A 24,893-nucleotide genomic window follows, 5' to 3' on the forward strand; every position below is an offset into this window, starting at 1 on the left:
TCGGACAAATGGGAGGCAGACAACTCAACTCACGAGAGGACAGATGAGTTCTCTTATGTTTCGTCCGTCCGTCAACCTTTTCACATTTTCGATGGCGACGTTTCAAGATAATACAGTTGTAATTTTGATCTTTTTACATTAAAATTTCACATCACATTTCTGTTGGGCGTTATTTGAGCAGTTACTGAGTAACATCGTTTACTTCGCTAGACCCCAAATTTCAAATTTCTGGAATATTTACTTATTAATTCTATTCATTAATTGATATTTTGGTTTCCTTCGGTTCTTTGCTTTCTGGCTAATAGTTGCTGAGTTATTAAGGATATCAAGATGTAAAGTCAGAAAGTGACAGACTGACAGAGTGATGTCTGAATGTAATGGGATCTTAAACCAGTAAACCTTGCTGTTCTCTTTAAAGGACATAATGAGTTTCAGGATAAATACTACAACATTCATATTGGGGTCTCGTGTAGTTTCGTACCTAACGTACTTCTAGTAGGCGTAGCATAAATTTTTTTCGATATGTCAATCCTAACCCCCATCTGACTACGCCATCCAAAAATTACGTCACAGTCACGTCATAGGGCTTGTCAAATATACATACGATCGCCCGAAATGGCATGGGAGCCGACGATAAAAAACTGACTAATGTCAGCGATCTCTCTCATATCGGGATCGTTGCGACGAGAAAACGAGAGAAATAGTTATTCAATTTCAAAATGCTCGTCTGCGCGTCTTGGACAACAGTTCCTATAGTTTGAAGGGCTCTATTACGTCACGGTGACGTAATTTTTGGATGGCATAGTCAGGTGAGGGTTAGGATTGATATTCCAAAAATTTGTTATGCTACGCCCACTAGAAGTGGATTAGGTACGAAACTACATGAGACCCGCTGCCCTCACATCCAAACACTGTCAGACTGTTAAGCCTGAAAGTGTATAATAAGTATAAGTTTATTTCGACTCCATAATCAGGATAACAATACATTTGACAGATAAAAACAAATAAATAAAAAAGAGAGAAATTATCTGTGTAACCCATTGATTGCAGTACAGTCTGCTGGTCTGACAGAGGTATCAGTCAGTTCAGCAGTGAGTGTACTGTGTAGGCTACGCTAACTTTCAAAACCGCTACGGTACGGGGGCCCTACTAAAAAGGGAAGGTATCATAGGTATCACAGGTATCATAGGTATCACTCACTAAAAAGGTAGGTATCAGTAGTAAATGACTAAAAAGGTACGGCAGTACGGTAGGTATCAGTAGTAGATGACTAAAAAGGTAGCTGATACCTACCTTTTTAGTCATCTACTACTGATACCTACCTTTTTAGTCATTTATTACTGATACCTATCTTTTTATGGAGTGATACCTATGACACCTACCTTTTTAGTAGGGTCCCGGTACGGTGCGTAGCTAAAGTTACGGTGCGGTACCGGTAAACTACTCGAGTGGTTTAGACCTAAGTTAAGAAGTTGGCGTAAACCCATTATCAGTTCATTCATCAGATTAATATCCATCCATACTTATTTATTTCATATGCCTTTTAAACCGATCTTTGTGCAGTTGTGACAGAGAGTAAATAGAGAACACCAAACCGCCGAAACAGAGAAAGTCGATTCGAAGTCAAGTTATATTCATTATTCCGGAAAATGAAATGAAAGGAAGTTCGGGGAAAATTTGGAAACAGTCCGCATGAGGGTGCAGTTAATCCAGATTAAGAATTTCTTTTTTGCTGCTATTTTATATCATATATTTATATATAACCTTCTGACATAAAAGATGTAAGTCTAATACGAATTTATATAACAAAAAATGAGATACTCTCAAACCATGCTGTAAGCTTTTGATCATAGTGATAATACATAACCAAATGTGAAAATGTAATTAAATACTCTCCGGTTGAGTTTTAAGTTTGATTTTAAATATATGCAATACAAAAGAACACTGCTCAAGGATATGGACACTAAGGTCAAATACCTAAATCAGGAGGCTTAATATTACAATGAAACAACCCCATTTCAACTTCGTTTTCACAGCCGCCCTCTTGTCACAGACAACTATCGTTTTTCCTATGTTTCAGTACATATCCGGACTTTTTGCAATCGAATAAGTCTATTTTGGACGCCCCCTTGCACAAATTATACGGTTCATTTATCTTTGAACCCACGTACATTTGCACCCGGGACAATTGCACCTACATACAATTGCATCCACAGACATTTGAACCCACTAATAATTGCACCCATACCATTGCACTACCAGATTCTTGCATCCATGAATATTTGCACCCATGACCACTTGCACCCATTGATATTTGCAACCATGGATATTTACACCTATGGACATTTCCGCCCACGTGCATTTGCCCCCACGTACATTTTCACCGGTGAACATTTGCATTCACGAACATTTGCACCCATGGACATTTGCACCCACTTATATTTGCAACCGGTACTTTTGCACCCGCGCACATTTGCACCTGTGGACATTCGCACACGCAAACATTTCATCCCGCATGCATTTGCCTCTGCATACATTTGCACACAAGTAGGCTACTTTTGCACCCGCGTACATTTGCACCCACATACTTTTGCCTCCGCGTATATTTACATCCACGTACGATTGCACCCACGGATATTCGCATCTATGAACACTTGCACTCGTAAACATTTACACCCATGGATACCACCATTGAAGCAAAATAGGTTCTATTGCTATTTTCATACTTTTCCTTTTCATACTTAAAATTTGTAGGCCTAGCCTACAAATATCCGTGGTTTAAGATATGCATGGGTGGAAGTAGATATCGGCGCAAATGTCCGTGGGTGAAAGTCTGTGGGTGCAAATGTACGTGGATGCAAATGTACGCGGGGGCAAATGTACGCGGGTGCAAATGTTCATGGTGCAGATGTCCATGGGTGCAAAAGTTCATGGGTGCGAATGTACGTGAATGCAAATGTACATGTATGCAAATGTCGGCGGGTGCAATCTATTTGCGGGTGCTAAAATCTATGGGTGGAAATGTATAAGTGCAAATGTTCGATGGTGCAAATGCCGGTGGATGCAAAAGTATGCAAGTGAAAATGTCCTGGTTACAGCCTACGGGTGCCAATGTACGTAGGTGCTGTCGCCGTTTCAAAAAAATTTCACTTCATTGCTTGAAACACTGATTTAGGCATTGGGTTAAAATACGTTTCTTGACGTTTAAAAAGAAAAGAAAAAGCGTCCTCTCTCTCGTTGGTAGGGCTGGGCATTTCGAATCGAAATGTAAATTATTCGAATCGGTTTAAAACTCAATTTCGAATCGCCGCCATCTTGTTTTTTTCCTTCTCGCCAATGATCTAGAATTAGATGAATTCCTCATTTTTTGTTCCTTGAAGTCATAATTTTTCAACGCAATTCTAACATATATTATGACTATTCTCTGTAGTTAGTTATTGATAAAACGTGTTTGTTATTGTGTGTGAACGCTCAGTAATCTATCTGAGTGATGTATTCTATGTCTTCAGTAATTCATTTGTTAAAAGGACCAATTACTATAAAAAAGTCGCTTACAATTATATATTTTCAAGTATTCGAGATTCGATTCGAAAAAATTATTCGATTCGATTCTGAAATCACACGGTTTTCGAAATTGCCAAGCCCTACTCGTTGGCTCACAATCTACGATTCTTTTATTTCGTTGGTTCGACCACCGTTTTTTTTTAATTTCAAAGGTAGGATTTATTAAAATTCAATCAACAATTGCGATGAGTGGATGCGCGGTAAAATAAGCAAAATTAAAAAGTTGGCCAAATCCTTTAGTCCAACGGAAGCACAACTATATGGTGCTGTACGGACACTTGAGAATTCTACAAACCATGCGAAGTATTTGCTGTCGGAAGAATGAGGGTGCTCAGCTCAGCAGCACGAGCTCGAAAAAAAGCATGCGAACGATTATAAGGATGTCAGGTCTAATATTAGCAGCCCATCCCATATCTATTTCGGAAAGGCACTCCTCTTTTTCTACCATTAAATTAATTAAAAAAAAACTAAATTATGTTACTGATGTCATTTTTTTGAATAAATTTTCCCAACGCTGATCAGACTAATCCAAAATTTGTTCTCGTTCTAATCAGATTACGTTTTGTAAATAGTGTAAATAGTTTTCTATAAACTGAGAGTTTAATAAAAAAATAACCTGTTTCAAATTAGGTATTTATTCATGTGTTGTATTGGGTGGAAATGACTCAGATGATCGTGGTCTATGGTGGTCGTATCCTTACCTCCCAGTCATACCGAAAACTTTTGTTTCACCTATTTTGTTATCATTATATTTTATATTAGGTGTTTTCTGGTTGACGAAATATTGGATTCTTTCTCTCTCCCTCGTCGTGGAGCACATAAAATCAGTAATGATATGGAAATAGAAAGGGCACGTTGTTCTTGGTCAAAAAATGCTGTGTTTTTTATGCACACATGGAATTTGGCAAAATTAAACAACGTGCAAACTACAAAATTTCCGTGCTCTGGTTCGCTTTAGAATCTAATTAGGTGATGAGGATTTGAAGAGATTTATTCTTGGTTCTGAAATAAGTGCGCAGGATACAAGTTGATGGAACACAAAATAAAATCAAGAAACTATGTGTGAAAATCATTCGAAAAGCTTTGGTTCGAAGAATAAAACAGCACGTCTATTTTTTTTTCCTGTTGACATCGGTGTTTCAAGTGAACATTTTCAATTTTCGTCCGATCAACAGATGAGATTTTCTTGGCGTTGTCGAGGCTGCATATTTAACAGGGGAATACATTGTGAACTCGCTGTAGAAAAATTTAGCCGCGACTCTACCTGCCACGAGTTGTTATGTATACGCACGCATTGGATGGCAAAGCAGGTTTCCAAATGCGTACGATTGGATCTGTTGTGAACCTATACATTCCTATATTACATTGCCTTTACAGTTTGTTTTTTTTACAATCAATGACAACGGACGCAAACGACTATGCTACAGTGAAATTACAAGACCTTTCTGAATTCCATTGTGGACTATCAAGACGTGACGTTTGGCGAACATCCCAGCATGTATTTCCCATGTAATCTGATGGGGTTCGTTTTATCCTAATGCTGTCTTGATCCCCTCAGATGAGATAAATGAACTTAAAAACGTACTTATCTATTTACACCCGTACATCTCCGGCCGTAACTTGACCACAAATAATATGAACATCTCGATATTAGCAATATATTGATGATACACAATAGAATATCAAAAAACATTCATGGCCATGCAACATCACTTATAATACATGAATTAGCAGGTTATCAAACAAAAAATGAAGCAGCCGATTCTTATCATTTTTTACTGCAACTTTAGAGAACTAGTTAATTATTTGTCAGGCAGAAATATACTGATAGTTCAAAGTTAAATACATATTAGAAACTTGTTAGATTTGAAGACACAAGACAAAACTTTCAGAGTCCGGATTCACTTCTTTTAATAAAAAGGCAGCCATGATAATTATATATTGAAAAAAATAACAAAATAGTCATGAGAAAGAGATATTACACAATTCATTCAAATAAATACACTCTTAGTGCAAAATATCTGATTTTTGACCTGTGTGATATAGGCAATACTAAATAGGAAAAAATTGAAAATTTTACATTCCAGAAAATCTAGCAACAGCCGAAGATTCACATTTTCATCTATATATTGAAAGAATATTTTCATTCCTTCCAAGATTGAAGAATATACCGTAAATAATATTCTTCCGAGACATTACAAAGATAAAAGATTTGCCTTTCGTTTACTGCATAAATCATGCTAGTGTTGTTTGTGAACCAAAATCAAAATAATTTGTTATTCATGTTAATAATTTTTTATGTTTACAATGCAACAACAGTTCAAAATTAGCAAGTTAATGATCTTTCTGATTCTTTATTTACAATACTGAAATGGTTGACAATGGATATTTATGATAACAATAACCATATAATCTGAAAACATTGATAATCAAGACAACGATCAAAACCATATTACTTCTTCACAAGAGTGCTAAGCATATCAATGGGAAGAGGGAAAATGATGGTGGAATTCTTCTCTGCACTGATGGAAGTGAGTGTTTGCAGGTATCGTAGCTGCATGGCATTGGGTGATTCACTCATAACATCAGCAGCCTCCTTCAACTTTCTTGATGCATTCATTTCACCCTCAGCAGCAATAACCTGTTAATATAAAGTAATGTTATCGATGGAAATAAAATATACAACGCTACTGAGATAAATGCAAACTGTTGTTAGCAGTCTGCCTTAAAATCAAGTGCTTTGTGCATTAATGGACTGATTGAATAGGAAAAACAAAAGGAATGAAGATCGGCATCAGTAGTAGTACCATAAGGCGTAAGGGAAGAGAGTTTGCTGAAGATGAAATCATGTAGAAGCAAAACGGTTAGCAATATGAAATAAAAAGTGTTCCTCTTAAATGAAACCTGCAAAATGTTAGGTAAAATGTCAGGTTCCATAGGACTTTAAAATTTGAAGCAAGGATTTCCAACAACTTTTCCATCTTCTACTGAAAATTTGAAATTGATTGTCCATTTGTAACAAATTATTGTTTTCTTTTCTATGAATTTCATTATACCCAGGCATTACCATCTTACAATAATGGTATTGGGTTCTTTTTCAATGTACAATATTATTTTTTCTAAATGAGGAAAGCCTTTGTTTATTATTGGTTCAATATACTTAATATTTCAATATTTTAGACTGTGTGGGCTGACTGTACAAACATTGAAGGAGGAAAATGTTTATTTTGCAATAGAAAAACCAAAACAGTAAAAAATATAATAGAAGAAAACCTCTAGTAAATACCAGTGCAATAAACCACTTCCATTATTTTCCAGTAGATATTTTATTAAAACTTGGGAAAATATTAATAGTCATGGCAAAATTGGGGTATGAAAAAATTATGACTCAATAATTTACCTACACCAAGCAGTGGAATTGGTAATGTTGATAAATTTGAATTTTTTTTCAAATACAGTGATAATTTGCAAAATCCGTGGCAATATTCAGCGGAAATCAGAAAACAATATTACTTATTTGAATATGTTCGATAACACTTGGCAAATCAGTTATTTCAAATACCTTGGCTCTGGCATCACGAGCCGCTTCTGCTTCAGCAGCCATGGCTCTCTGCAATTGTACTGGCAGACGAACATCTTTGCTGTCAAATTTAATAAAGAGTATGAGCATGAAATAAAGAGTAAAATGAGGAAATCGAGCTCAATTAATTCATTTCCGTGTGATGACATTTGAAAGATAATTCTGTGAGTAATAAACCAATTAACCAACAGACAAAAAGCTTATCCTATGTAAAATGAGTAAGAAATAATGATTATTATATTAGCAAACTTTCACCTATTTAATGGTTATGGCTACATCAATGAATAGCAGCTAATGTTTATTCAAGGTTTAAGAGGTTACAAGGAGATTATCAATCTTGTATTCTAGCCTTGGATGCCAATGATTCATTAAAACAAGCTCACCCGATACATTAGAAATTAGGTAGGCTATGCTTACACAATTATCTAAAAATTAACCTCAGGTCTACTTATATTCAGCTTTTTCGGATTAAAAAAGGGGTAAAGCAGCAATGTGCAGTGCACATAGAAAATTTCAATTTCATGACACATTATGAGAAGAGATACTGCTAATGTGGTCTCACAGGAACCAAAATAACTAGTATATCCTGTCTCTACTGTCATCTTTCCATTTGTAAAATTGATTTTTCATAAACCTGTAAATAAATTGATCTTACATTTCAACTCTCTCCACTTTGATTCCCCATGGGTCAGTTGCATCATCCAATGTCACCTGAGAATGAAATCAAATGGCTAATTTTCACAACATTGAGATTCTTTCAATTGCCATTCAAGGACACTAATCAGTAATCACAATGAGCACTTTATTTTTTCAACATACTGAAAATATACTTTATACGAACAAATATAATGAAGAAACAGTAACTGTAATCAATACAGGAGTGAGAAAAAAGTCAACCATATCATTGAAACAGTTTACACTCAAAATAAAAACCAAACCTGCTACTGTTACATACAAAAACTTTAAAAACTTGATTATACCTATTTTCTTCACAGTATAGCCTACATAAAAGGCGACAAGGGGTGCAGCAAGAACTTTTTAAGGGGGGTTCCAAATTGGAACTTCTTGTGCAACAGCTTAAATGAAGCAGTCACCACGGGTATATCACTTGTTGAAATAGTCGACTTCTTCAGTAGATACTGATTTCTCTGTTGCGTAAAATATCAATCCATGGTTGTTATGACTATAAGCATTTAAGATGTTATGCCATCTTATTTTAATTGTGTTCATCCAATATGTCACTTGTACCCATAAAATGTGTATGTGGTATTGAATTTTAACTAATTTAAATTAATTTCAGCGTCCTATAAGATTTTACCATGCAAAGCCTTAAATATATTGAAAGACTTCTCCTTATTTAACTAAAGCTATTCCATAAGACACAATGGAAATGGGTATACAAACCTGCATTCCAGAGCTGATTTCTTCCCGGTCAGTGAGCACCTCGGACAAGCTTTTTGTTCCCAACATATTTCGAAGAGTAGTTTGGGAGAGAAGACGGGTGGCACCATCTGCATTAGCCACATTAGCAATGCTTGCTGTGGCATCTTGGACACGATAGTAGACCACAGCATCTACAGCGATGGTGACACTGTCCTTGGTCAGGATCTGTCAAACATTAAATTCATATAGATTCGAAAATCTCTAAATACAAGTCAAATAAACTCAATAAGTTGTGAACGAAACTAAAAAAGGCCATGGCAGTTTTACAGGCGTTACAAGTTACAACAGTGGTTTCCACTTTACAACCTTCTTCAAATCGTGTCACACACTTTTACTATTCGCGGCACGCCTATCACAATTTCACAAAACATGAATATTTTCTACTCATAGAGCCATTTTGCTATAAAATAATGCTAACTTTCAAATGCCTATTGGAAATTGGAATCACTCAAAATAAATTCAAAAATGAAATCTCCTCAAGGCATCAATCAATAATTCATGAATCAAATCTCATTAAGCATTCATGTAATGACTTACTTCCTGAGGTGGGACATCAAACGACTGTGTACGGAGATCAACTTTCTTGTATTCATCAGTGCAGGGAATAACGAAGAAGATACCTTGGAAACAGGATATTCATGCAATATTCCACAATATTATTAATATTTTGTACATCATTTAATATTTAGACTAACCTGGACCCTTCGCACCACCCTTTTCCAAACGTCCAAGACGAAATATCACAGCTCTTTCATATTCTTGCACAACCTTAAAAAAAAGGAAGAATATTATAAAAAAAAATAGCATGTATAGTTGATAATATGAATTCATGTAATGTTCCCAAATGTGGAAGCAATACTGTAGATCAGGGTTTTCCAAATTTTTTGGGCCGCAGGCCCCTGTTTGTGAATCTCATTTTTGACGAACCCCCATCATATTCGGTATCCATTTCTGTGCCTAAACAACGAGAAAGAATAACATTTCATTTACAGCACAAACTACATTAATGTGATGGATGAGGTTGCTTTTCAATGCACAGTTTATTAATAAAATTATAATAAAATAATAATTGCCTTTCCCAACAGCAATTATTAACATTCGTTTGCAAAAAAAAAAGATGAAATTGCCTTTTGATTAGAATCAATCATGGAAGATTGATCAGACTATTTTCATGCCGTATGCGGACCCCCTGTGCTGTTATCACAGACCCCCAGAGGTCAGAGGACCCCAGTTTGAAAAACCATGCTGGGGATAGCTCATTGTGGAAAATGACACAAAAATCAGCCCTATTCAGTGGTGGGATTCAGGGGAATGTTGAAATAATCTGCAAACCAAATATTGTTATTTAGAGCTATTAGGTTCGGCATGGTTTTCTGGAATAAGGGAACTTGTTTTTAGTTGAGTTCGATACAAAGAGAACTGAGAAAATTTTGAACTGTCTGTCACTGGTCCAATTTGTCAATTTCAAGTTCGGCTATAAGACGTGACAATATAAGGAACAATGCTTAAAACAAGAACTTATATAACTACAGGCTATACAATTATTCATAAAGCTATTAGGATAGGATCTACATATTTACCCAGAGGGAGAGAAAAGGTGATAAGACACCTCTCGTCCGGTTACTAGTCCACGTCGGGTATTAGTTAGCCAGTTATTCGTTTTCGGAGACATGACCTTGATGGTGGAGGAAGCCGTAACCAACCAGCAGTTACGTAAACCACCCTACAGCCTATTAATCCCAAGAGACAAATACGGTAGTAATATTAAATGGCAATGCTAACCTTCACACACAAACAAATTGCAATCGGGAAAGTGAGTAAAATAACAAAACCGGAAATGATCAGTAACAGGATTCCACAGCATCCATATCCCTCTTCAGTACTACCAGCTAGAGAAGAGAATAAAGGTTATGTATGCATATTTAGTTGGTGGGGTTGATGTGATGTTATGGGTTACCTAAATCTAATGATTCATTGCTGTTTTGTATCATTCTATGTTGTCAGTTGGAGGACTAAATAAATATTGGTAAAATTATCCGAATTATCATACAAATTGTGTTAAAATTGTAGCCAATATTAGAATATTATTGAGGACATAAATTAGCATGCAGAAAATATCTACAAACAAAACAAGAAATGTTTTAGTTCTGAAAAGATGGAACAACATAAAACTCATTTAATAATGACAATTTTCAAATAATATTACATGTAGTTTAAATTGTTCAATGCATCTTAATAATATTTTTTTACAAGAAGATATATCAAAATGCATGCATAATATGTCAAAATATTTTCAAAGAGGGAAAAATGAAAAAAAAATCAGGGCTGTGGACATTAGGATGAACTGCCACTCTTGAGCCCAATCTCAAAAATATTCATGACGCACAAATTTAGCTCTCAAATGAATTAATAAAACTTTACAGGCTTCCTCATAGAACAGTGCTCTTCAACCTTTTTGTTATTGTGGAACCCCTGATATAATTTTTCGTTTTTTATGGAACCCCAATTAACAAAATTGAAAAAAAAAAAAAGAAATACTCGTAACGTATCACAAAAAGCTGAACAACAACTCTAGTTTGTAGTGTATACTCTCTCTAGTCTCGAGCAATATCTACAAACTTTGAACATCATGTAACTATGGTGCAACAATAGCGTTCTTGTTAGTTGCATAACAATGACTAAAGTGAGGCAACAACCGAAAATATTTCTGTTTTGTCTATTAACTGCACTGTGACTAAACCTCTTGTTTAACGAACTGGCCTACTTGGGGTTTGAATGAGACACGGTGGTCTAAGAATATTTATAATGACGCATCAACATGCTGAAGCAAGAAATGTTTTCCCCTGATAAAAAACGCGGAACCCCTAATGAACCCTATAAACTCACTCAACCCCACTGCATGTATTGCGGAACCCCTGTTGAAGAGCACTGTGATAGAATCAAAATCATTTATGGTGGAACACAATATAAGAAACAACACAGTGTCTTAATTTGCAGCCCTGGAATACCACCAGCACGATTATTGACTTATACTACTTTATGGATATATAAAGATATGGAAGTTTATCACACAGTCACAGAAATTAATACTCAAGTGGCAGGTGAATATCACACATATACAATCATGACATGGACACAACAGCGAATAAGCCAAATAGTTATTTCACCTTTCTAGGCAAACAAAACTTACAATTATAACTGTAATGATTAGCTTTAACACTTTCCTGAATTAATCCCGTGGTTTGGGCCTGTTCTACATCCATCACATATTATCAATATTTATGTTTTTTGTAATTATTTATTAGCTGGAATCTGAGAGAGATTACCGTTATTTTATTAAAAACAACGAGGAATGTAAGTGATTTGTGATTATTTGAAACAAAAAAACAGCATGCGATAAACAAAAGAAAAATAAATCGAATCAAAATTGAGTAGTGTAGAAAAAAATGAAAAACTCGAAAGCATCATCATTCTTACAGATTGCTCAGTGTCAACAACAATAATGAAATAGATTTGATTATATCACATTGCAGCATTGAAACATTGCATAATTTTAATTAATTTGGTAACTAAAAATGTTAATTTCCACTTTCACAGATTTATGCAAGCATAAGAAACTGGTAATAAACTTGATTTCTGTTTGGTTCTAAATATAACAGTATAACTAGATGGAAATAATAATAAACTGTTATAGGTGGGATAATTGGATTTTAAAAACATGCCATAAGAATTAAGTCAATTCATGCTTTTGGGACTTACATTCGTGAACGTTATACGCGGCAGTGTTTCGAGAAGTAGAAGCTTGTTTCTGAGAATTATCCATTTTCATCAATTTCTTAACTAATTGCTGAAACAAACTATCTTACCGGTATTTAGGTACGGCAAAGTTATATATTTAAACAGAGAAAAGAAAATGATGTCAGGGTGTGGCTTAACGTTAACCTTCACTTTGTCTGAAGTGCGACAAAGTCATATTTTACTATTTCTATATTTATTCGTGAAAAAATCTTGCAATGCAGATATCAGCATATTACTTCACTACAAACTTTTCCTGCTGCCATAAGCAAACAATAATACAAATTTCTCTAATGGCTGAATGGACGAGTACGGTACCGGTACGGTAAACCCTGGCTGAAACCCCTTACAGTCTTAGCTGCAGTGTCGCGCAATCTCGTTTTTATGTTTTGAATACGATAAAAAAAAAATAACAAAGATGAGTAATCTGCACGAGACGAATATTCGTGCGACATCACGTGCCGCAAAGTAATAAATAATAAAAAATTCCCGAACAAATACCGGTACAGTAATAATACAGGAGGGGTTGATCACTAGAGTATCCCGCAGCTAAAAGATATCACGAGACAGCCGCAGGAGTTCGCAGCTTCAGTTGGCGTAAGATGTAGCTGACGTTCGTTCTCAGGAATTTTATTCACACTCGTATGCACAAGAGGAATGCAGCGTGTGTAGATAAAGCTTGACTGGCACCAATGAGCATATGTTATTGCTGGCACACATCATTTCGACATGTTCATCGCCGCATTCTCGCATACATTCACTAATCAACAATTGTGTCATTACGTGGCCAGTCGCTTTTCGTCTGCAATCAACAGTTTTTGTATCGTTTGCTGTCATTTACAGATTTCACCTGAAATTTAGCTGGTATATTTTAGTTCGTGGGAACACTTCCATTGGTAAGACGAACATATTTACCGTAAAGTGAAAAACGTATCAAATTCAAAATCTCATAATTAAAGTCATTCATTAAAATTATTGTACGCAGCTGCATGGATTGCTCCAGTGACGAGCTGGAAATTTTAACAACCGGAACGCACCTAATTCGTGAAAATGCATATTTATAACACGTCCGCTCACAGAAAATTTTATCTTGTCCTAATATATAGTCAAAAAGCTACATTAAAATATGAACAAATTATATGAAGTATGTCTGCGAAAAATGACAAGTATGACAACAAGCGTAGAAAACATTACAGAAAGCAGAACATTACAACGCTTTGCCTGTAAGAAGTACCGACAGTTTGTTTTAACAAAGTCTATCGTGGCTTCCACGGGCCTCATTTTGATTAAACTGAAACTATCCCATGAACAAAATGACCACTGAATTATTCGATTTACACCTAAATTCATGACGCATGAACAAAAACTGGAAATTAACCGACGAAACTGCAAAACGAGATAATATGTACACCACCCTTGAAAACAGTCCGAACGAAAAGGTGTTTGAGAGACTGCCAAAATTATAATTGTTACGTCACCGGTAAGTCATTGCTGATGAGCCATTGTCTCGAAAAGACACAAGACACGGAGAAATATACTAAGTTCTTTACCGCTTGGCAGCAGAGACCGCGTTGCGCTCAGAGTAGGATTAGCGCTGCACACCATACAGTACTGTACTTTTTCTGAGCTGAAATTTAAAACCTATGAAATATCCCGTCAAAGTTCTTTACCGCTTGGCAACAGAGACCGCGTTGCGCTCAAAGTAAGATTAGCGTTGCATCATACTTTTCTTTATCTGAGCTGAAATTCAGAACTTATGAAATATCACGTCATTGATATTAATGCTGGTGTGGTTCCAAATTGATACTTTGAATGATGAATTTATATTCCTATTCTGGTGCGATAATTAAAATGAAATTAAAAACTGAACTTGAAATTCCTTCTCCAGTTCTTGACAAAAAGAGCCTAAATCAGAGTTTATCATAACTGAAAATGCATCCTTAGCTAGTGTTATGCGCAAGTCACACTCTCGTTTTTGTACAGTTTAATAACTATCGTAGTAATAATAAAGAATATCAGTAAAAGGCTACTACACGAGAGTAAAAAGCAAGATTCCTCACTACCAACAACAAACAATTCCTCACTGGGCAGGATCCTCCATCGGTTGGGAAACATGGGTTTGGGACAATACACTGAGCTGCCTGTTACTAGAGCTACCGACCACTAGATTATGTCGACATCGGTCTAGTTGTAGCGTAAGATAAAATACAAGCTGTATACGGGACAATAGGTAGGTTTGAGTCATCGAGAACATTCATGAGATATGTAGAAAATAGAGGCTAATTGTTGTTGCGGACTGTTTCAATCACAAAAAAGACATTGCCTCAATACTGTACATATGGGCAATATCCAGTGGTGGGATTCAGCCGGTTCGCACTGGTTCTATAGAACCGGCTGACGAAAAATTTGAATCTCACCACAGGCTATATCACATAAATAGCATTTGTATTCAGATCTCTGACATTTTGAGCCTCCGTGAACATGGATCCTTTATTTTGGGTATGCATACAAGTTTGGTAGATTCCTCGGGATCATATTTTAAATGGTACCCTGAAGAAAAGTGTAATCTAACCCCTGATATCCATTGACTGTTAGAAAACCCAATTTTAAATTGACAAAATTTGGGCTACAAGTCTGTGTTTCAAAAAATGACTGCGAATCCTTTTCACATTAGAGTAAAGAATTTCGACTACGGTAATTTAGGTCACATCGACCTTCAAAAGTCTGGAACTCTGATTCAGGGAAACTCGTAAATCTAATTCCAGTTTTTTATTTTTTTCACTATAGTATAGAAAAAAAACGATAGCTATATGACAATAAATTATATCCATTAGTCCTAGTTTTTGATAATTTATATCTGATGGAACCGAATTGCACCCCTATAGTCATACACGAATCACTAAGAGATACAGATATTTCGAGGTACTTTTCTACATTTCGTTTCAAGGTGAGTTTCTATATTTAGTAATGTCTGCACAACCCGATTTATTAATGAATAGGGAAGCACTGCATCGTTATTACCCCTATTAAGTTATTTCAGTCTCAAATCTATTCGTTTAGATTAGGGGTGCTTAGCCTTTTTCCTATTGGCGGCCACATTGCATTCATTTGTATTCAATACGGACTCCAGGGGGTTGATGAGCGCGCCGAAGTCGCGCGAAATTTTTTGGGGGGCTTTTATGACGTCATGACTGCGTATTTGACCCATGTGAGATGCAGTCTGCCCAATTATGAAGTTTGTATGACTGGGCGGTCGCCCAGATTGTGACGCATCGTGTCGTCTGACTTTTTTGTAGTGCTTCTGTTTTGCTTCAATATACGCCAGCATAGCCGCAAAATCCTATATCTTGAACTTTTTTTTATATAGGATTTTGTATGTGGACGGCCGCATTATTTTTTCACGACGGCCGCTGGTTGTGCACCGTTGATTTAGATGATAATGTTAAAAGGCAATTTGAGATTAATTAAAATTGTACGTGTGTTTACCTTCCTCCGGGATAAAGAAAGTATAAATCATTCAACCTTGTGGGACACAAAGAGGAACTACAGATCGTTTCGGTATTATATTGTTGTTGTGTTAGAATTCTTGTTAGCACGAAAAAAATCGCCCTTTTCTTGAATTACCGGGCCACTGAAATTTTCACTGGTTAAAGATTGTTGTTGTCGCTTGGAAGCTATTACCTTAGGTTATTTCGAAAATGTCTGTGGGATCTATGGGAATCGTTATTGTGTGTGATGACAGGAACAAAAATTCCGCACTTTGTGGCGATTCCGCGTTAGCGACCTGATTTTTCGTCGAATTCGAGAAGACTACGGTATTCTACAAGTGCTGTGAATAAATACACCCGTACTACTTCGTTTTGGTCTTTGTGGCCATGTATTTGAGCATCTATGTGAATCTTTTTGTTATTATGCTGTTGTTAGAATTCTTTTTCTCATTCTTGTTGTTACCGTATGAAAATATGGCTTTTCTCATTTAATACGTGACCAATTGCTTTGGAATTTTTAGTGGTTAGTCTTACAGATTGTATTTTTCTAAGTTTTTCATTATCTACTGGTTGATGTGTATGGTGATTGGTGGCCCATCGCTGTCACGCGTAAAATCGGAAAAAATTTTTCAAAACAAAATAAAAAATTAATAAAATAAAATTTGCAAAAAAAGAAAAAAAAAATCAGAATTAGAAACTCAGGGAACACCGTTTGTACGCGTATTATGCATGACGTCTGAACGTTGTTCCCAAGAGGAAGTCCGATTTTGAATTTTTTTTTTTCATTTCACGTGACAACGATGGGCCACCATAGTTGTGTCAGCAAGGGTAGTAATTGATTGATGAAATATAAAATAACATTTGATTTTGTACGATCCATGATGCAGGGAATAGTACAATATTCATAATATAGCAGTTCGTAAAAGTAATTCAGTTCCCCGAACTTCAAAAGCTCCACAGCAATTTCTCACGTCTCAATACAATTTTGTTTAGTTTTGGTTTGACTCATTTTATAAATGTAAGGACTCTTTATTTACTACTTGTGACTTACTATACTAACGAGTCATTGCCTTTGCTTTCAGACGTTTAATATTCTCCTTTATAGCAAACTTCTATACAAAAATATTAGTATGAATGTGTTACGTATTTTTTATGTAGACGTTACAGTCATAAATGTTGTTCTTAAAAAATGCCGTATTGTTAACAGGCAATGTGTGTTCAAATAGATCTAATATTTATTACAGAGCATTTGTAAAATACACTATATGCTAAGCTAACACAAATTTACTATTCACATGCCAATGATAAATAGATATACTCACCTAAATCCAACTTCCATTTTAAGTATATATACTCAGATCTAAAATATAATATCAATAAACTAGATGCTTGTTTCTATTATACATTCTTGACATTTCCTACGTTTTATACCTTCAAATTTCTCATTTAATATTATCATATCAACATTAATATCGGGACTCGGAATTTGAATTATGTCATGGACGTGGCCCCGCGTAAAACGTTATGAGTAACACAGGGTGCAGCTTTATGGGCAATACTATTAACGAATATCATAAGAACCGTTTATTAAAAGCTTCTGGCAACATCGTTATTGACCATTTATAGGTAAATGGCTACAGTGTCGCCACATTTCACAGATTTGGCAAGTTTCTATATGTCTTTATGCAGTACAATATTGGTATTATTTATATTGTGTACAGGTGAAAGTATCAGATAGAACAGAGAAAAATTCAATTATATTTCCCAAGTCTTCGCTCGCCGTCATCGTCTATCAAATTCAGGGAATTGTCAAGGATTGGGCTGTTGGAAGAAAAGATAGTGAATGTATTATTTCATCGAAGCCTGATATCTCTATACTTGACAAAACTGTTTTATCAACGCTATCGCATTTTGCTTCTGGTAATTATGGAATTTAGTATAGTCTACTTTGGCATTACCTTGGTTTGAATAAAAAGCGGAAATCAGGAACAAAACGATCTGTATAATCCAATCTTATGTCGTCAAATTTAGAGTCCCAATCCAACGTAGCAGTGAGAGTCTGATGAATCATTCCTCAAACCTTATCTAAGGTTTTGTTTTCTCTCCTGATTTCATAATCAGTTTTTATCTATTTTTTTTTACCAATCGTTTTATTGTTATGCTGATTATGGAGTCGAAATAAACTTATACTTATACCTATAAGTCTACGACTCTGATCAAAACCATGGATTGCTCAGGCACGCCATATGGTGGGCGGTGGCTAATTTAATTGTGATATGAAATTATTACTTACATTTCATAATTTATAGTTAACAGGAAGTCATACGTCGTCTTACTAGCTGCAAAATTTGACATACATGAAATGATGGTGTTTACAGCTTTACAAGAATATTTCATGATGTCAAATCTTAATATTCTTGTTGCGCATAACGCAAGAGGTACGATATGATTTATTGATATATAAAAAAATAACGTTTGATTTTGTACGATCCATAATGCAGGGAATAGTACCATATTCATAATATAGCAGTTCGTAAAAGTAATTCAGTTCCCCGAACTTCTGAAGCTGCAGAGCAATTTCTCACGTCTCAATACAATTATGTTTTTTGTTTAGTACCGGTATTGGTTTGACTACTTTTATAAATGTAAGAACTCTTTATTTACTACTTGTGACTTACTATACTAACGAGTCATTGTCTTTGCTTTCAGACGTCTAATATTCTCCTTTAGCAAACTTCTATACAAAAGTATTACTAAGAATGTGTTACGTATTTTTTATGTAGAAAGTTACAGTCATAAATGTTGTTCTCAAAAAATGACTTGAAGTGTGCTCACGTCCCTTTTTTCGGAGTCCAGCATTCACTCCATGTCCCAGGTTTGTGACTTACACTATCTCGTCTCTTGATATGAAACTCTCAATTGTAGCCTCAATTTTTATTAAATCATAAATACGTACAGGCGACACATGAATAAAAAACAACTTCACTGTATGTCCATTTTTCCATTATTTCATCAGAATGTGTTGAATGTATAACAACTATGGGGGATGCCACAACAAAAGAATCAATTTTAAAAACAAAAGAAACAATTGATCAAATATCTCAAGAAAAATCAAATAGTACAGATTACATTGCAAATGCTCTCGTGTGTGCAGGAATTGATAAAGATGATATCCTTTCAAATATACTTTGGTATTTTCATATAGTCGTTTATTTTATCTACTTGGTTGCGTCTTGGACTTGCGCTATTTGAAACGAGCATTTGATGGTATTGTAAATCTAATTATGTGGCGGACCACGGCTTTTCGTATAAATAATTACCAGTGAAAAGATATGGTGACTGATACCAAACCATTCGGTTGTATTTTAATAGTAGAAATCGCAACCTACCAGCGGTTAAGTGACCCATCTTTCAACACTAAGGGAGCACAGTTTTACACATAATCACACACATGGGATTAGAACCTGCAAAACGACGTAACGACGATTATTTTTTACCGATCGACTACTGAGAATTTAAATTTTGTTCACATTTTTAACCTGGAAATACTTTCTGGTAATTTTAGAAGAAAATACTTTTTGGAAGTTCGTTTACAAATCCGCCAGTGTTTCAGTAATTGAACTTGACACGCAGTGGCGAAAAATTAGATTTCAAAAATTAAATTTGGGTCTAAGAGGATTGATTACTCCGGGGATGAAATTTTATGTTTCTGTGCAATGCTTAATTGAGAAAGAAACTATTTGCATGTATTTTTATAATAAATCGAGCCAACCTGTTCGGTGGCAAATTATTTAGGTAGCATAAAAAAGTAAAGGTACTTCTGATAGCGAGCGTCGGTTTTCAATTGTTATAAAAGAAGTTGCAGCATACTGTCGCGTGATTGACTTATATATATTTCTTACCGGTACGAGAGAATATTTGATGCCAGTTTTTTAGGAAGCATATATCCTACCGTAATGAGATGGAACTTATTACCAGGACAATTTAAATTTTTGAAGACTACAAGTTCAAATAAGAACGTTTCGAATGAAGCATATATGAAATGTGGATAATATTGTAAATATGCCGTTGCCTGCATGCTTCATATGTAAAGATTTGAAAAGCTTTTATGTAATACAATGATTAATATGGATCAGTGCCTCAGCTACGGTATATTTTGCGTAAAATTTGAATAAAATAAATTTATAAATTCCTAGTTTCGATTCTCTACCCCTCCATATGTGTAGAATCATTGCGGATGTAACCCCAATATTTTTCTTTCATTATCGATATGGAAATGTGGATAAGGTTGTCAAAATTTAGTTTGTTTTAGTCATTCGTTCAAAAAATATTTCTAAGTTCACTCAGTCAATGCTCGACCACGCATCCCTTTTTGAACCTTTCGTCTTTCCAATAACTCGCAAACTTGTCAACATGAATAATGCATTTTTTGTTGTAAAAGTTTAAATGTCACAAAATGTTTATTCTAACAAAATCAGGAAAGCTTTACACAATTTTTCTGTTTGTTTGTAATTTTATCTATGGACACTCGTATTAGCTGTCGCCACTGCCAGTATACAGTATTTTATACTTGTTTAAGGCAGCATATACTAAATTTTCGGACTCTTACTTGTAACCTAATCATGTAACAGTAATACGCGCGTAGTGACGAGACTAATTCTATGATTTTTTGCTTTTTTTTTTTAATAAATTTTTGTTATGTATTCTCATGGGACTTCCGCACCACAGTACATTTATAAAGGAAATTAGCTTCCGTAGTTTCATTAAATAAAGCAAATTTTCACGCTCCTTGTTAGTTCTGCCAGAGTTGACATCTCGTGGCCACTATCCCAGAATTATGTTGGTCTATGTAGTCGCAGGTTTTACCTTAGAATCTTTAGGACGTCATGAACTGGAGGTTTCCATCAGTCTTTTCGTTGTTGGAGAGCATTTGTTGTCATTATTTTAGTTTTTAGTATAATTCTCAGTCTCGAATGCCATAAAAGCTGATTAATCTGCCTGATGATTGCTGGGCTCATCGCCGTCGGTCGGTTATCGATGATTCTAACATACATGCATTCGTTCGGGCCGTAATGTTGTTCACTATTTCCGTACCCGACTTGGACTGGCTCGGAGCGAAAGGAAGCATAATTTACCATGTGATTTTCTCAGTATAATATGACTATTTTTTGAGTATCCACCATATTAATGAAATGCGGCTATCACAATAGCGGTTCCACATTTCAATTTTGAAGTGTTCAGCTTGTGTAAGTACTAAGAAAATGCAGTGAATAGAATGACGACTTAGCGAGGCGTTGTTGATGATTAAGTAACAACCGGTAATACTTTTTTTTCTCAAAAAAAAAGTCTGTTTCTGGTTATTCTAGCCAACCTTTTTTTTGTTGAAAGCGCTATCGATAGGTAACATCTTTCGTTAAATTTTGACTTTCTTCGTTAATTGAAATTTGATATACGCGAGTGCTAAATGTTGTAAATATTATTTTCTACAAATAACCACTCTTCTACATATGTTTTTTGCACCTTCTAATTGGCGCTTTAATTCTCAATTTTCCTTCATATTAAATATCTATCTAACTGGATACGTCTCTACATGAAAATTATTTCAAAATTTGTTTTGAATTACGACACTTCTCTGAGCGAAGAAATTCTTCTTATTTGCTTTCGTCGGTTAGTTTCAATAATTCGATCATAAAAAACGTAAACTTGAGAATTGATCTTTTTAATCGCTCTTGATTTAAATCCGCGTTTTAAAGTCAAAATACGTAAATACCAGAGACTAGCTATACTATAAAATTATAAATAGTTTTTCCTACTGCAATATGTAACATACCGGTAATTGGACTTATTTCATCCGATGAAATATTGATTTGTTCCTCGTTATTGTCTCCTGATACGACGTAATTATATTTACCATAAATTTTAGAGTAATCCAATGTTGTTTGCAAGCCTAACATGATAGCGATGGCATAGACACGATTCAGAAATAGTTTAAGGCTAGAACGAGCCTTTGATCACGTTTTGTAAAATTTATCGTAATAGATTTACAATCAAAAGTAAATGAAATTTGCTGTATTTTTTTAACTGCGCATTTTCTTTGTCGCGCGCCCTTTGTGTTTTTGTCGTCTTCTTTTCCCGACAAATTTCGCCGTCGGAGTCAATTGTAGTTTATCTTTCGACTTGAAGCAAATATGTTGGATTTAATAGCATTTTAAAGTAATCATTCGTTACACTCCCTCCAGTATTCTCTGCACAGTTTTTTTTTAGCCAAGTACGGACTCAATTTTAGCGATTGACAAATTATGACCTGATTTACTCGGTCCAATTGCCGCAGTTTTTGTTGCATGGGAGGTTGCAAGTAGTCTGTCTTGTTAATTGTCTCAAACGCATTAGCGTCAAGACAGATACGACAGGTGGTTTACGAAACAAAATTACTAAACGATTCTCGAAGACTAAAGGTGACGTGTATGTAAAATATACCCTTAATTATCTATACTTTTATTGATAAATAGAGTGGAATTAGTAAAAGGGTATTTCCGACCACAAAAATATACGTCAGAGTACTCGGAGTCGTCAGTTCAGACTTTTCGAAGTATGTAATAGTGAAGGCCGAAATTGTTATTCAAAAATCGAATGCAAACTTTTTATCGATCTAGATTCTAGAAAGGGAAATATTAGTAAGATTCTAAATTTTTGTTAGACGGTAATGTCTGGAGCCGTAGACTGGACTGATGTTCCATTAAAAAGTAACCAAATGTTGCGCTAATCAAATTTCCTATCATCAATTCATGCGCTACATGCATACAACTGTTACAAACGTTGTGAATAGAACTGAGTCGCGGACATACTAGTTAAAACAGGCGATATATGCCCAGGATAATGGGGATGATATGTCTCTAATGCAGTTTTCTATAAATTCGCGATGAAAGCTTCTATGCTCAATATGTGACACGTTTTTTTCACGATTGCAACAAAATATAAGATAGTAGGCCAGAAAAAGAATTCGTTTTACTTAAGCAGTATATAAGGTGTAAGGCTCTAATTTCTTTATTTGTAGTTATTTATTTATTGAATGTATGATACGCTATTGGTCACCGATTGAAGGCGCTTCGTACTTGGGATGAATACTTAGTGAAGTCCATTTTAGATACCTTTTAACATCACTTCAGTCGGTGTCTGGTTTTCGATGATAATTTGACAGTTGCACACTTTTCATTGAAATTTAACAAGCCCGGATTCGTTATGGCGCCTGTTTGGTAATTATGATCTAGATGTGAACTTTTTAACTTGGGTATTTCACTTATATTTTACAAAACTTAATTTATAAGTTTTCAAACCATAGCCGCGCGGGATTGTAATTTTCTGTATCAAGCTGATGATTTAGCAATAATTCCGTCTACCAGAAGAGATAAAAGTGTTGACTGTGTGTGCTCTGTTGGAATTAATTTATGCATTACGTATATATATATATTTTTTTATTTTTTGATAAAATATTCCTTATCTATTGATGCTATCTTTTATTAATTAATACATGCCAATGCTATTCATCGTGCCTGTGGAAGCCTTGCGAACATTGTACTATCCGGGAACAAGGATTACCTCTTGGAACGTACTAACTTGGAAGATGCTACAGCTAAACATGTGATAGAGTTTTTTGGAAAGAATACTATTTATCACTAGAAACATCCTACAAGGCTGGAACAAGACGGAGCAACGAATTGGATATTGACCGATTTTTTGAATATCACTATCCAGGTGTGTCAATGCATGCCGAGTTTCGTGCCACTCGTTGTTTCGTTGTGTACACATATTGCATGCAACTGTTTTTTCGCACTGTCAAGCATTTATTTGTTTTTTCTTTCCAATTTATTTCTGAAAATATTTGTATATATGTTTTAAATGTCGGCCTCTGCTAGTACCCCATGTCTACCTGGTTTTTGAAATGGGATAATCAAAAATATAACGTCTGTTTGCTGGATGAAAAACTTCACAATCCACAAACTTCATCTTGGTCAGGCGATTACATGCTTCCAATCTGATTCGATATTCAATATCAGCTTTGTATGTTCTTACTTTAGTCAGTTTTATTGAATTTTTTTACTCAATAGAAGTCATGTGTGACTTGTGAGAATTCGACTACATAAGATTATTCCAAATAAAAATGTTATCTGGTTTTAATTGTTATCTTTGTTGTTATTTCGTTACCTTTTTTTGTTTTGTTTTCTACGTTACCTTTTTTGCATCAAATTATGTTGTATGATAACATCATTTTCGAAAAATAGAATCTTAAACTTCAGAAAAATAAACCATATGATTTGTTTATCTATCAGATACTATCGATTTGTACACACCTAGAAACTCAAAGTGCTACTTCAAATACTTATATTTTGTTTTCAACTTATTTAAATGATGCGTTTTATACTCTGTTATTTCGATTATTTGAAATTTTCCTTTTTCGTAAAAATTTCACATGAAGTATGTTTCATGTCCTTTGTTAACTGAGTAGGCCATTAGTGACATAGGAATAATAATTGACCCGGTAGACAGATCGCACCATTGTGATGACAATAAAATCGATATGGAATAATGTTGATATTTTCGAAATCCTGTTATATCGGAACCTTCTAGAACATTACATTGCTTGGCCAATGATTTACGAATATTGAATAGAGTTTCCGTATTCGCATTGTCCGCGATTTTAGCTCGAACGTGTTGAATTGCGCATCAAGTATCTCGATTCTGAGAAGCGTCGATATTTTGTGTTTTGAGGTGCCGCGAGTGTCCTGGAAAATCAATACATATAACATTTTAGGGATGATTTGATGATAGTGAACAAGACATCAACTTCAAACGTGTCATCGCCGTAGTCATATCTTTACCATAATGAGTGAACACGAAAAAGTCTTACACCATACGAACATGAATGTCAAATTGCCACATTGTGTTTCAGTTTTACAAAATGCCGAAAATTCAAAGATTCCCGTGCAGCCACAGGAGATTATAACAAGAATGAAAGAAATTGGCTT

The 24,893-nt window shown here is 35.1% G+C and overlaps 2 protein-coding genes across 3 annotated transcripts; one reads left to right on the top strand and one right to left on the bottom strand.

Annotated features, from left to right (window-relative positions):
• Positions 1-5,208: 5,208 nt before the first annotated feature.
• On the bottom strand, positions 5,209-12,446 carry LOC120344370 (stomatin-like). 2 transcript variants are annotated; one of them, XM_039413566.2, is made up of 8 exons: positions 12,347-12,446; positions 10,370-10,476; positions 9,283-9,355; positions 9,125-9,207; positions 8,549-8,752; positions 7,800-7,855; positions 7,127-7,205; positions 5,209-6,205 (listed from the first exon to the last, which is right to left on the bottom strand). In XM_039413566.2, the coding sequence occupies exons 1-8, from the start codon at positions 12,414-12,416 to the stop codon at positions 6,017-6,019; spliced, it is 861 nt and encodes a 286-aa protein (XP_039269500.1). In that variant the 5' UTR covers positions 12,417-12,446; the 3' UTR covers positions 5,209-6,016. The 2 variants fall into 2 exon arrangements, with proteins under 2 accessions (XP_039269500.1, XP_039269499.2); XM_039413565.2 differs by lacking the exon at positions 12,347-12,446 and adding an exon at positions 11,778-11,920.
• A 2,734-nt stretch (positions 12,447-15,180) lies between these two features.
• On the top strand, positions 15,181-24,110 carry LOC120344372 (protein SPO16 homolog). The gene is made up of 5 exons (XM_039413570.2): positions 15,181-15,329; positions 17,592-17,790; positions 18,180-18,308; positions 18,887-19,039; positions 23,399-24,110. The coding sequence occupies exons 1-5, from the start codon at positions 15,243-15,245 to the stop codon at positions 23,545-23,547; spliced, it is 717 nt and encodes a 238-aa protein (XP_039269504.2). The 5' UTR covers positions 15,181-15,242; the 3' UTR covers positions 23,548-24,110.
• Positions 24,111-24,893: the final 783 nt, after the last annotated feature.

This window comes from Styela clava, chromosome 5 (genome assembly GCF_964204865.1).
Source record: "Styela clava chromosome 5, kaStyClav1.hap1.2, whole genome shotgun sequence".
NCBI classification, from domain to species: Eukaryota; Metazoa; Chordata; class Ascidiacea; order Stolidobranchia; family Styelidae; genus Styela; species Styela clava.